Here is a 14359-nt window from a genome sequence, read left to right as displayed (position 1 = left end):
ACTTCGCACTACTCACTTTTTACTGTAAATTGTGAAAAGCACGAAGTGAGTAGTGAGACGTCTCACTTTTCTCAATTCTCATTTCTCACTTCTTTCTGTGAAAAGTGAGTAGTGCGAAGGTGGTAGCGAGACGTCTCCATACTCACTTCACGCTTCTCACTTTTTGCAGTGAGAAGTGAGAAATGAGGAATTGAGAAAAGTGAGACGTCTCTCTTCTCACTCCTAATTTCTCACTTTTCAAATGACCTACTCGGTCAAATGTCCTGTACGGCTAAATGACCTAATTGGTCAAATGTTCTATTCGGCCAAATGACCCTTTCTGTCTAATGACCCTTTCGGCCAAATGACCTTTTCGGTCAAATAACCCTTTCGGCCAAATAACCCTTTTGACCAAACGATCCTTTCTGGCAAATGACCCTTTAGGCCTAATGACCCCTTCGGCGAAATTGCCCTTTTGGCCAAATGACCCTTTTGACCAAACGACCCTTTCGGCCAGACGACCATTTCGGCCAAATGACCATTTCTGACAAACGACCCTTTCGTCCAAACGACTCTTACTGCCAAACGACGCTTTCAGCCAAAATGACCCTTTCGGCCTAATGGTCTGGTCAGCCAAATGGTTGGCCCATTGTTGGAAAATTTCTATACGAACTGCTTTTGAAATTTTAATAAATTCCTTCAGGAATTTGTTCGGAAATCATTTCTGGAATTCCTAAAGGAAATTGTTCAAGGAAATTCCTCCAGTCACTTCTTCGGCAACTTCTTTGGACATTCCTAGACAATTTATTTTAGCATTTTTTTAGAAATTCCTTTAAACCTTTGGAAGTATTTTTAGAATTTCCATAGATAACTATTACATTACAAATTTATTTTGAAATCCCTCTACGGAATTTCTTGGAAATTCGTTTGGGGTATTTTTAAACCCTCTTTGAAAAATCTTTTGAAATTTCCTTTACACCCAACTAGAGATTGCAATACCTATTGCATTAGTTTCGCGTACAGTTTGCCATAATTTGCGACATATGCACAGATTGCATTAAGTAAACGGCAGGCCCTTGTATTAAGTCACCGGTCACTAGAAAATAGGGATAGCAATGAGTGATACCAGTGAAATTAGCATCACGCAAATTTGTGTCCTTTTCCGTCATCAAGCTTAATGGAATCGGGAAGATTATTGTATGGGTCAAAGTTATATTGCTGTGTAGAGTAGAGTGGGGCAAGAGTACGCACTTAGTTTTCAATCGATCATGTGGCCCTTGTGAAGCAAGCTTCTGCATATCAAATAAATGTCGATGATTCATATACTCTTCCTATATGTTACCCAGCGGAAAAAATATTGAAATTATTGAGATTCGTTTTCGTAGAACCCTTATTGCAAGACAAGTGAAAAACGCACTCTTACCCCACCGGTGGGGTAAGAGTGCGCATCGGGTGGGGTAAGAGTACGCATTTATCCAATCATATGCTTTGAGAATATATTAACACAAATGAGAGTTAATAATATTTAATTGATGTTTAATGAACATATATTAGAGCATGTTTAAAGATTACGTAACTCTCAAAGGGGGAGGGGGTCCAAGAAATGTGCACTTTTCATACGATACGATTTTATATACAAAAACTACAAAGGTAAAATATATTACGTTTCACGTGGCGTAAACTAGAGATGGGCGTTCAGATCCGGAACCATTAAAATGATCCGGATCTTTGTTGTGAGTGAATGATCCGTAGCTCACTTTTTGAAAGATGCGGTTCACCAGATCAGCAAATTATCTGACTATTTGTAGGGAAATGTCAAAATGAAAGGTTTATCGTGGGTTCTTTATACATGTAATATTAGCTTGTGATCGAGAGGGTGATGAAATGTTTGTATACAGATAGAAAAAGTTGTTGAAATTTACATGAAAAGTAATGCACATAAAGGGAACGCCGAAAAGAGGGTAAATCTAAACGATATTATCGCCTGAATGTATGCAATTTCAATTGTATTATGTCAGTTTTATTTCATTTATGCTATGGGAATTGACATAATACTATAGAAATTGCATAAATTTAGGACGTACTTGTTGGAAAAGATCCATGTCCACTTGAAATAGTGTAATTTTCCGTGAATATATTTTTTACGCGCTAATTAGTTTTCAGCATTTTTTCTGTGTCCAAAGCATGATCCTGAATGACAACCGTTTCACCATTTTGCACCTCCTCACCCGTATTATTCAAAGAATCTGATCCGAATGAAAGATCCGGATCATTAGATTGAACGACCCAGATCAGATCCGTTCAACGGAGTGATCCGTCTTGCCCATCTCTAGCGTAAACAAAGGAATTATCCTTAAAGAAAGTCCACCAATCACGTAACGTAAAATTTGCATATTTCATTATCCCTTCCTCTATCTTACACTTTTTGTATGAATCCTCTAAAGAATTGTATTGATCGTCATACATCTCGCAACCCCTCCCAGCTAAGCGTTGCGTTATTCATGGATGTTTCTATTGATTAAATAAAATTATAATTTAGATGAAATTGTGTTTCGTACTATGTTTAGATGTACATCAAGTCCTAATGCAATTTCATTATTTCGCTTCAGTGCTTTGTTCGCTAAGTCCTTTCTAACACCAAATTACTTCAACTTATCCTTAAAACTTATGATAATTTTCGATTTTTGTCCCTTTTTCCTAGTTGTGGATCTTTACGCTTTGGAAGTAGTCTCATTTCGGCCGGAGATACGGGTTTAACATCAGAACATGAAGATTCACATGCGTACTCTTGCCCCACCCGTTCCTGCGTACTTTTACCCCACAGTCCCAAAATGTATTTAAGCAATGGTTTTCACTTCTCGGAAAAACAACTGGATTGGTGTTCTGCACCATAAAGTACTCTATACAATAGGTTATCGAAATGGTATAATGTTCACCTGATTGAACGTGTATATGGTAATGGAATACTAATTGCGAAACACAATTATTTTGAGCAAAATGACCAAAACATTATCTTTCTCCATATCTCCCTTGTTGTTTTATTCAAATCGTTGACAATTACACATGATAACAGTTGGCCAGAATACCTGTCAAACTGATGCAGTGCTGCTAGTTTATCTTTTTTATTACTTCAAAAATCGAAAACGTACTCTTACCCTACGCTCACTCTTGCCCCACTCTACTCTACACGATTCATATACTTGCTCTAGGAGGAGCCAACGAGATTCGTTTAGATGTATTGGTCGAAACCAAATAAACCGACTTAATTCAATGAGCTGACATAACAAATATGACATCCTCTGATCGGTTTGCATGCGAGATCTGATACAAAACGCTTAATACAAAGAATCTCACACAAAATTGTTTTTGAAAAATCTATTTGAAATTGACCTTTCCTGTAACAAATTTTTGTTCGCTTTATCGATTCTTTGTTTTATTTAAGGTCAACTTTCCCAAGGGACCCATATTTTCTGACGCCTCTGAGTATTTTTAAAATTTTAAATTAAAAAAATCGAAAAAGTGCTGTTTTCAAGATTGGCCTTACATTTGCCCGACCTTGAACGAACACACGTGTAGCACTTTTTCGAGTTTTGTTTTCAATTTTTTAAATAGTTAGAGGGTAATATGGGTTCTTCGGAAAATTGACCTTAAATAAGCCAAAGAATCGACTATAATAAAACGAGATACCCGAGATGACGAGAAAGGTCAATTCCTTCGAAAACCAGATTTTTTTTCAAAAATCTTTGAAGGTTCCCTCAGGAATTCCTTAAAAATCCATTCGGAAATTTCTCTTGAAATTCCATTTGAAAATCCTCCATTTCCTTAGGAATAATTTAGAAAATTACGCTAATAGTTTCTATGGACACTCCTTTTGTGATTCATTTAGAAAACCATCCGAAAATTCCATTGGAATCGCTTTAAAAAACCCATTGTTATCTTCTTCTTCTTATATTTTTCATTATATATATAAAACAAAGTTGGCATTTGTTTAACCGCGCATCACTCTAGAATGGATAGTCCAACTTTTGTTAATTTATATTCATTTCCTTCTACTATTTAGGAGGAAAAATGTTATGATGAAACTGGAATACTTTGAAGATCAATGCTCATTTTTTTCGATGAAATGGTTTTTCGTTCATTTTGTATGGGAATTTCAAATTTTGATTATCTATAGGTTTATATAATAAACTGTCAAAAAAGAGAAATAATGTTGAAAAACCTATTTGTTTTCTAGATAAAATGCGTACGCGAAAAATTGTGTCAACAATTGATCAATTTTTGGCGAGACAAAGATCGCCGGGTCAGCTAGTTTTGTATATTTTAATATACATTCCTGAAGAATGGGCTGCGAAATGGTGAGTTGACATCCGGGAAGGGGCGCCTAACATAGCTCTGGTCCTCACAAGTTCCAATACTCACGCTTCCACGGGTCTTCCGATGACAATTGACCGCCAGCTAAGGGTTGCGTACTTAGCTGGTAGTGCAGCCTGGGCACTGTTGTCCTTCTGACATCAGCTAGAGTGAGAGGGTGCGTACTGTGAGGTCTGCCTAGGATGTGGTGGGGTTCGACAGTGGGCTCTGTTGAACTTCTATAAAAAGCTGCATGTGTCCCCAAGCAGGCCCTATCAAAGCGACCGTGTGCCGCTCAAAGCGCACTAGCCTAGTCCTGGTGTTGGGTGGGACTTTAAATAAATTTGACCCGACTGATCGAGCGTCTGTCCACCAAGGAGGTGCGGCTCCAACAGCGTCTGTTCTGGCATCCAGCGGCTGAGTATGAAATGCTATTCCCCGGAAGCTATACCTAAGATGGCAGCCCCATCCCGGTGGATAGGGAACCTTGGGCCAACAACCTACTGTTCCCGAAACATCAATTTGTTCGAGAATCCGATAATGAAAGAATACGGACTGATTTTACGGCGACGACTCTTAGCGCGAAACAACGGACACGAATAGGAACATGGAACGTTTTAACCCTAGCCCAGCAGGGTAAATTGGCACAACTTGCCAATGAGGCACGCCGCATGAAGCTTGAGATCCTGGGACTGAGTGAAGTCCGTTGGCCAAACTTTGGAGAACACAGAACGCAGTCGGGGACAAGTTCTGCTATACTCTGGTTTACGAGGTGAACACGCTCCCCGGCATCGCGGAGTTGGCTTCCTACTAAGCGCTCAGGCACACTCTGCGCTTATGAAGTGGGAACCTATAAGTGAAAGGATAATCGTTGCCAGATTTAGAACACGGGTCCGAAACCTTACTATAATCCAATGTTATGCGCCAACCGATGCTGCCGATCTGCAAGACAAAGAGAACTTCTACAGTCAACTCAATGCCGTCGTAGATAGAATTCCGAAGGGTGATATCAAGATCTGTTTGGGCGACTTCAATGCGAAGATCGGATCCGACAACTCGAACCATGAGCGCATTATGGGACGCCATGGTCTCGGAGAAATGAGCGAAAACGGAGAGCTGTTCGCAGAATTTTGTGGTAATAACGACATGGTGATCGGGGATCGCTCTTCCCTCATCGACCGGTTCACAAGGTCACGTGGGTTTCCCGTGACGGCTTTACAGAAAAATCAAATCGACCACATCTGCATCAGCCGAAAATGGAAACAGGGCCTTCTTGATGTACGGAATAAACGTGGTGCCGATATCGCGTCTGATCATCACCTCCTCATCGGCGAAATACGCCTGCGCATTGCGCGGATTCGTCGGCAGGAGGAAAGAGTTGGACGACGATTCAACACACGCCGACTGGAAGATGCCACGGTGAAACGGTCCGTTGAAGAACTGGAGACGCGCGTGCTGCAGATATTCCGGAAGGTGGCAGCGTGGAAGACCAATGGACCGCCATCAAGAATGCCTTCATCGCCACCAGCGAGAACAATCTGGGCGAACTACGCACCCAGAGAAAACAATGGATCACCGATGAGACCTGGAGGAAGATAGAGGAGCGAAGAGAAGCCAAAGCCGCGATAGAGCGATCGAAAACCAGAGGAGCCAAAGTCTTAGCCCGTCAACGATACACGGCTCTTGAGAAGGAAGTAAAACGCTCGCTGGCGTCGACGGGACAAGCGAGCGTGGGCAGACTCTCTGGCCGACGAAGAGAGAGCCGCCGCAACCGGGGACATTCGCCTCCTCTACGATATCTCACGACGCTTAAGCGGGGCGAAGATGAATGCAACGATGCCTGTGAAAGACGCGAATGATCAGCTATTGACCGACCCAACTGACCAGCTGAAACGCTGGTTCGAGCACTTCGAACAACTTTTCAAGTGCCAACCAGGCCATCACCACCTCGGCATGATCTGCCTAGGATCCGACGTATAACACGTGTCAATACCGAAGCTCCATCACTGCTAGAGATTCAAACAGCCATCCAAAGCATGAAATCGAATAAAGCCCCAGGGGTCGATCGCATATCAGCCGAGATGCTCAAAGCTGACCCCATGACATCCGCTCAACTACTGCATCGTTTATTTCGTAATATCTGGGACACCGCAACTTTCCCGGTCGACTGGATGCAAGGTATCTTAGTGAAGGTGCCCAAAAGGGTGACCTGACTGTATGCGATAACTGGCGAGGCATTATGTCGCTGTGTACCGTTCTCAAAGTTCTATGCAAAATTATCTAGCCCGGATTCAGGAGAAGATCGATGCGACTCTCCGGCGGCAGCAAGCCGGATTCCGTGCCGGAAAGATCCTGTGTGGACCATATTGTCACGCTCCGCATCATTTTGGAGCAGGTTAACGAATTCCAAGAGTCCCTTTACTTGGTATTCATTGACTACGAAAAAGCTTTCGACCGTCTCAATCACGAGAATATGTGGGGCGCCCTGAGACGCAAGGGGTTCCTGAGAAAATCATCGGCCTCATCGAAGCACAGTACGAGGCCTTTTCGTGTAGAGTGCTGCACAATGGGGTCCTGTCCGACCCTATCCGGGTCGTAGCTGGTGTGAGGCAAGGATGTATTCTATCACCGTTACTGTTCCTCATCGTAATCGATGAGATTCTGGTAGATGCGATTGACCGTGAACCAAACCGCGGGCTGTTATGGCAGCCTATAACCATGGAGCACCTAAACGACTTCGAATTGGCGGATGACGTTGCACTCCTCGCGCAACGGCGCTCTGATATGCAGAGTAAGCTCAACGACCTTGCCGATCGCTCCTCCTCGGCAGGTTTAGTCATCAACGTCAACAAAACCAAATCGTTGGATGTAAACACGGTGACTCCTTCCAGTTTCACAGTAGTCGGGCAACCAGTGGAGAATGTTGAAAGCTTCCAATATCTTGGAAGCGAAATGGCGTCAGACGGAGGTACCAAGATCGTCATAAGCGCACGAATCAAGAAAGCAAGGGCTGCCTTTGCGAGTTTAGGAAACATCTGGAAAAACAGGCAGATAGGTGAACGACCAAAATACGAATTTTCAACTCTAACGTGCAATCTGTGCTGTTATACGCTAGCGAAACATGGTGTGTATCAGTGGAGAACACTCAACGGCTGCAGGTGTTCATTAACAGATGCCTGCGGTATATAATTCGGGCCTGGTGGCCTCACAACTGGATCTCAAACAACGAGCTCCATCGTCGTTGTCACCAGAGGCCGATAACAACAGAAATTCGGGATCGGAAGTGGGGGCTGGGTCGGCCACACTCTACGTAGGGCGGAAACGAAATCTGTAAGCAAGCATTAGACTGGAACCCAGCGGGACATCGCAGCAGAGGCAGACCCAGAGGCTCATGGCGGCGAAGCCTCAATAAAGAAATAAAAGAAGTCGACCGAAATCTAACCTGGCAACAGGTTAAAGCGATAGCCGGGCATCGCTCAGGATGGAGATCTTTCAAGTCGGCCCTTTGCACCACCGGAGGTGTACAGGATCCATAAGTAAGTAAGTAAATTCCTGAAGAATTTCCGAGGGAATTCACAAAAAAAAAATCAAAGCAATCCCTGATTTATTTCCCTAGATTTCTCCAAAGCCTTTTTTTGCCCATAGATCGAAACAACGATCCAAAATGATCAATACATTTTTGATTGTATGATTTGACATTTGAAATTTTACATTTATTCAAAGTTCTGGATCATTTTCATCTTTTAAAAAAGTTTCACTCATGATGCATTGATTACCGAATATTGAAATTTCCCTGATTGTATCAAAAATTCCCTGATAATTCCTGGATTTTTTCAGGCGAGAAAAAATCCTTGATAATTCCAGGTTTACTATTTGACGCTCATTCTTAACCAAGATCAAGGTAATAAATCTCAGGAAACAATAGAATTATTTTCCACAACTTCTTCTACACAGTCTCCCAAGTATTCGACACCAAATGTCCAGCTCCCGCTCGGAAACAGACTGAAAAGAGGGCAGATGCTACTGAAAGGAAAGCGGGAAAATTTAATGATATGTTTTAATGGATGTTTTTAATAAAGTTAGTTTTCTCGCTGGAACAGCACCACATAGCACAGCGAAACAGTAGTGGAGGGGCAAATCTGACAGCTGGATGACGGCTCCTGCACTTTGAATCCGTATCGTTTCATTGTTGTTACTGTTGTGTGTCCACTAATGCCTTTTATGTCATTACTTCGCAGAACAGTAATAAGAAATGCATTTAGGTGTTTGCTGTTCTTTCTATGCGATGGGTTGCACCCTCTGTCGACAATAATGGGAAGCTGCCCGGCCGTAATGGTAGTAAGCTTTAATGGAAACTGATCCGAGTGTTTCTTTTAATCAATGGATTATGTCTGTACAAAAATTGGAATAAAGATTAAGATCTGGTTCTATGTGTTTTTAGCAAAACAAATAAGAATAAGAGTTTTTGTTCTCAAATGTGAAAATGTTGAGCAATACATCTTCATAATAACGACTCGTAGTTCATACTATTTTTTATTTATCTTTTAAAAAAGCATTTGCAGTTGGCCAATTCTTTCGTGGTATGGGAAAGAACAGAATTGTCTGTTGTCTTCAAACTCATTTGCAATCCAAAATGATCATTATATAGCAATAGAAATGCATACAAATAACTTCCAATATTTTATAAATTCTTGTCATTCTGAGTCTTTTTGTAAATCTAATACAAAACAAAATCCAAAAAGTACGGCGGCTTGAACTAGCCTGAAGAATTTGCTGATTGTTGTCAAAAATAGGGAAAACATCAGGTCCAAATTCAATTGCAGAATTTATTGATAAAATATTTCAGTGTTATCATGGAAAACTTCTATGAAAATTATTCAAATTTAAAAGTATTTGATTCATTTTGTAATAAAAAAAAATTCAAGCAACATAACTTAGGGATAATAGATTATTAATTGTATAAAAAATATTTGATTTGGCTATTGATCAATGTGAATATTTTGTAAATTGACTATTTAAATTCTCTATTTTTAAATTCAGATAACAAAAAATAGCAGCCACTACGAACTGCAAGAAAAGGATCGTGCGGAATTCTCAATCCCAATTGTATCATGGACCTATAATAATTTGGCTTCTAGTTGTACATTGTATGTAGTGTTGACAGATTCATGAGTATCGGAGGTTAATCATTTACGTTCTTATCATCTCTATTAGGCCACTGAGAGGTGTACGTTTCATATACTTCCCACAATCATGGCCGAACACACTTCACCCCCCGTTTTTTTGCTTATCCCTTAGTGGATAACAGCCCTTATAAGTACGCACGACATACAGGTCACGCATCAAAGCACTCTTATCCCATCGAAAGCCACCGAAACCTGCCCACATTCCAACAACCATCTCGTATGAGGAACATCATCGAAAAAAAACCGAAGAGAAAAGAAGCATCCCAAGTAATACCATCACCTATGTGGCCTTTGTGCTTGCTCAAAGATAAATAGATAATTCTATCAACAAGAAACCAGACATGCCAGAAGACTACAGGATTGGAGACGTCCGGGCGTGCAACAGCTCAAGACAGTCAGTCAGGCAACGGGGAGGCTTGGAGGAATGGGATCACGCACGATTTCACGATTTGCTTTTTTATTTGTCACCGTACCTACCGTCTATGTCGTCCTGTCCCAAAATGGAATGATCTAAATGTGTGCGCGTCAAGAAGTTGTGTCCCAGAGGCCCGGCATGATGTTATTCAAATGATATCACACTAAAGTGATTCAAATTTTGGCTTAAAAGATTGTATTTGCCATTTTATTAATCCTCCTTATTTTTCAGCTAATTTGGATGTAATTTGAACGAGCACACGCAGTTTGAAGTTTGTATGGAAAATACTAAATTTTAATTACAAAATTCTAAAAAATCAAAATTTAAAATGGATGAAATAGCGAATAAAAAAATTAATTGCCCAAAACGTGGTCAGATCGATTTTTGAAAGCAAAATACTGATTTTGAGCGAGTACAAACATTTGGGTTGTACAGGGTTAATATTTCCCATTTACTTAATAGGCAAAACGATTAGATTTATTCTAAACGTGCTTTCTTCTAACATAATCACAGAATTCACAGCATATTGTAAGAATCTGAGCAGCTGTTACTTATTAGGTGGAATACGTGCTTTAAGGGGTTAGTACACTTTGTGGCCTGAAAAAAAGGTGATTGTCGGGATTTCGTTTAACGACAACTATGAACGGACCTTAACGGACCTAACGGACACTGACTGGCAGTGATGTTATGGAAAAAGCTGACTTTACAGTCAGATTTAGTTACAAGGTGCTAGCTCTACTGCGGCTCAAGTGACCAATTTCAGACTGCCTGGTATTTCATGAGCAATCAGAGGTCACTTTTGCTTACAATACTTGCTTCAGATGGATAATGAAACCACAAACAAACTTCCAGATTTAAAATTCAGCGCGAATATAGTTTTTTTTTATAATTGAAATTTTAATAATAGTAGGTACAGCCTCACCAAATTAATCCATTATTGTGTAACTCCGGGTTTTTCCAGGACCGGCTTTTCGAGGAGTGGCCTTGATTTATGTGAGTTTCACACATAGATTTAACGTAAAATGCATCTTTCAGCATGTATCCTGTTCCTTTGTGCACTAATGCTCAACATTTTCTTTTAGGGATATTCGCTGAGTAACCCGGATGGATCCAGCTAAGCATCGATGGTATTCATGATAGTTCCTATTGATACACTCGGAGATAAATTCTTCATTAGGCATTTGATTCACAATGTAAAGCACTACACGTCCGAGCCATTCTCTCCACAAAAAACGGTTGCGGAAAAAATGAACAGATGAAAGAAAGTTTTGACACGAGTCTTCAAAGATAACCATAAATGTATGACGATATGAAATGGATATGTTTATTCTACTGTTTTACCGCCCTATTTTTTTTTTTGCCTGCGTTGGACGACTTCTATGGCCACTACACTGCCACTATTCGCATAAGCGTCCCATGTACACATTGCTATGGACTTTTGAATGGACTATTTTTTTTTTGTGCAAAAGTGTATCAAAGTCTGGAATGTGACTGTTATGTGAATAATTAGCTAGATGTGGCTGCACAAATGGGTTTTGATTTTAAAATTTCTAGAACAAAGCCTATTATTCATCACTTTTTTAAGGATTGGGTAATTTTATGCTTATTTCTGGAAGAAAACCAAAACCGTCAATAATCGACATGGGATTCTTATGCGAATCGCGACAGTACACCAGATGCATCGTGGCACCTCGGATGGCAATTTGCTATTTGGCGGACATCATAGAGGCCTAGGCCTAGGGAACTAGAACAAAATTGCTATTTTGGCCCTAGTGAGTAAATTTGTGTTATGTTAAAGTCATAGTTGTAACACGAACCAATTTTCATCCGATTTCCAAAAACGTGGTACGCTGAAAAAGGTATACAAAATCCTACAAAATGGTATAAATGTTTCCTCACATTTTGCGTTTGAATTGTGATTGTTTTCGAAAACAATAGGGAAGATGGTTGGTCGAGTTGAAAATATAGTAAATACCGTAATCCGGGGGAACATTGTCTATTTTTTTAATTGTTTTGTAAACATATCCCCCGTAAGTGAAATCAAAGCTTTTTCATATTTTTAAAACTATAACATATAAGGCTGTTGTTCTTGATTATTTGATAATTTGAACTTGTTTTAAAAATGTTTTTTTTTGTCGAGATTATTTTTTAATTAGGGGTAACTTTGATCAATCATTTATCTATAGAGAAAGCGTATGCAAACGCCTTAAGGTAGGCAATTGTAGTTGGCGATGTAGGGTAAAGTGCCCAATAGTGGACCCCCAACCAATAGTGGACCCTCAAGCCATTTTTGCATTATTACGGCACAATGTAAACATTTTGCTATGAAATTCCATCGGGAGAACCTACCTTACAGTCCTATGATTCGATTACATGCATTGGAAATGCTATGGAAAGTAAAATTAAATGATTCTACAAAAAAATAAACACGAGAGTGTCCATTATAGGAATATTTTGGGGGGTCCATAATAGGGAAGAAGAACGTCCCGAAACGGAACATTAAAATCAAATGAAGTGTCGACTATAGGGAAGCAAATTCCTATTATGGACCCCCAGGGGGTATACTATAGGGCGTATTCAACCAGATTTTAAAATGTTAATTTCAACGAATAACGTCGTGTATTTGAGTGTTTTATGTATGTATCGTGAAGATGAGATGCAGAACTTGGTTGTAGATGTCAAGCAGAATTAATACACTGCTAAAAATAATTATATATGATATATGTGTCGCGATTATACATTTTTGCAATAGCGCCACCCTAATATGGATCCACACATAAATAAAATTATTGCTTATTCGTGACCACACATAAAATTTATTTCTATATATATTTTATAAGTGGTTTGCGTGAAGAATGGTTATGTGTGCGCTTATATACATCATAACTTAAATCTATGGATTTTTGCCAATCAAAATGTGTGGATTTTTGGTAGTGTATGTTGAAAATTTCTACTCCTTATGACAAAAAGAGCAAAATTTCGCTACTAGGGGGTCCACTATTGGGCATTTTACCCTACATTGATTGTTTCGAGAAAAACATCATCATCGCTAGTGGGATTATGTGGTTTTTCAACAATATAAAACAAAATTTCGAAACAAAAAGTATGGACTAACCAAGAAATTAAGATTGCTTATCACATAACTATAGGTATGAGCTTATTTTTTTGTTATTATACTAGTTTTGAATGCTTTTTTTAGCAGCTTGCTGTGAGTTAAAAGTTAAAGTAGATTTTATTGCTCTAATTTTGGCTGCAAATTCATCCGAAGGTTATATCATTCAATAGTAAATTTAGTCAAGATTAAGATACCTAACTCACAATAAGTAATTGTGATAACAGGAAATAATATTTTATTCATTTCTTGAAATTGGTGAAACTGAACAATGTTACCCCGGTGATCAATGTTCCCCCGGATTACGGAAGCAGCATTGAGAAAAAAACGTAAGTATACTCTGGCAGAGGAAAAGAAAGTGGCGAAAGTTGCGAAGAGTTCACTTAACATGTTAAAAATCCAGATTAATCCATCTAGCGGTAAGGATGCCTTTCCCGTTCAGGATAAAATGTATCGAGAATAGATCATTAGGCCAAAACAGCACAAATATAAAGCAAATAATGGTTTAGCGCTTCAAAATTTTGATTGTCATATAGACTTCCAAAAGGTTTGAAATAATTCTTTTACTTCTATAGACTTCCAAAGTCTTGGAATAATTCAAAATAAGCTACAAACGATTAAAATCAATTGTCATTCTATACAGGAACTTTTCATAAATTACGTAAGGGGGAGGGAGGGGGTCAAGCCGAGCGTTACGATCCATACAAAAATATAAAACCTTCCATACAAAAAGTGTTATGAGGTGGAGGGTGGGGGTCCCAAATCACCAAATTCAGCGTTACGTAATTTTAGAAAGAACCCTACAAAAAATACAAAATACAAAAAAATGGGACGTGACTATAGGCATTATTATTACTTTTATCACCTTTTAGAAACTAAAAATGTTTAAACGTATATAGACGGAATATTTCTGATAAACTGTATCCTATTCATTTTTTTTGTTTCGATCTTCGTTACCATCATCGGATTAAGTAATAGGTAGAAATAGTAAAGAAATCGGACTACGTACAAACTAGCTTAAAATCCCATTAACGCTCTCCCACCTATGGTGTCTGTAGAGCACCATCAAATGTTGCACCACCTTCATCGAATTGAAACTAATAGGGCGACTAGAAGAAACTAACAGGGCGGAAACCAATATGGCGACTAGATACTTCGAACTGTTCTGGTAAGAGCAGAACTCATTATCTTCTAGCTCACAATCTAATTTGTTTCTGTTTCTCGAAAATCGACTGAAAATCGATTCCATCGATTTACGTCCAATTAGATCTACAAGCGGCGGTTTCAAAATTACATAATCTGGGCTACCAAATTCTG

At 39.5% G+C, this 14359-nt stretch overlaps 1 protein-coding gene across 1 annotated transcript in view; it reads left to right on the top strand.

The window, feature by feature from the left end:
* Positions 1-11048, top strand: part of LOC134209927 (protein dimmed) — a 132756-nt gene extending 121708 nt beyond the window's left edge. The window contains exon 5 of the mRNA XM_062685944.1: positions 11013-11048. Coding sequence (XP_062541928.1) covers positions 11013-11048 — 36 coding nt within the window. The remainder of the gene's footprint in view (positions 1-11012) is intronic.
* Positions 11049-14359: the final 3311 nt, after the last annotated feature.

The sequence above is a fragment of the Armigeres subalbatus genome, chromosome 2 (genome assembly GCF_024139115.2).
Source record: "Armigeres subalbatus isolate Guangzhou_Male chromosome 2, GZ_Asu_2, whole genome shotgun sequence".
NCBI classification, from domain to species: domain Eukaryota; kingdom Metazoa; phylum Arthropoda; class Insecta; order Diptera; family Culicidae; genus Armigeres; species Armigeres subalbatus.
Note: the sequence above shows the minus strand (reverse complement) of the source record. Positions and strands in the feature narration are given on the sequence as shown.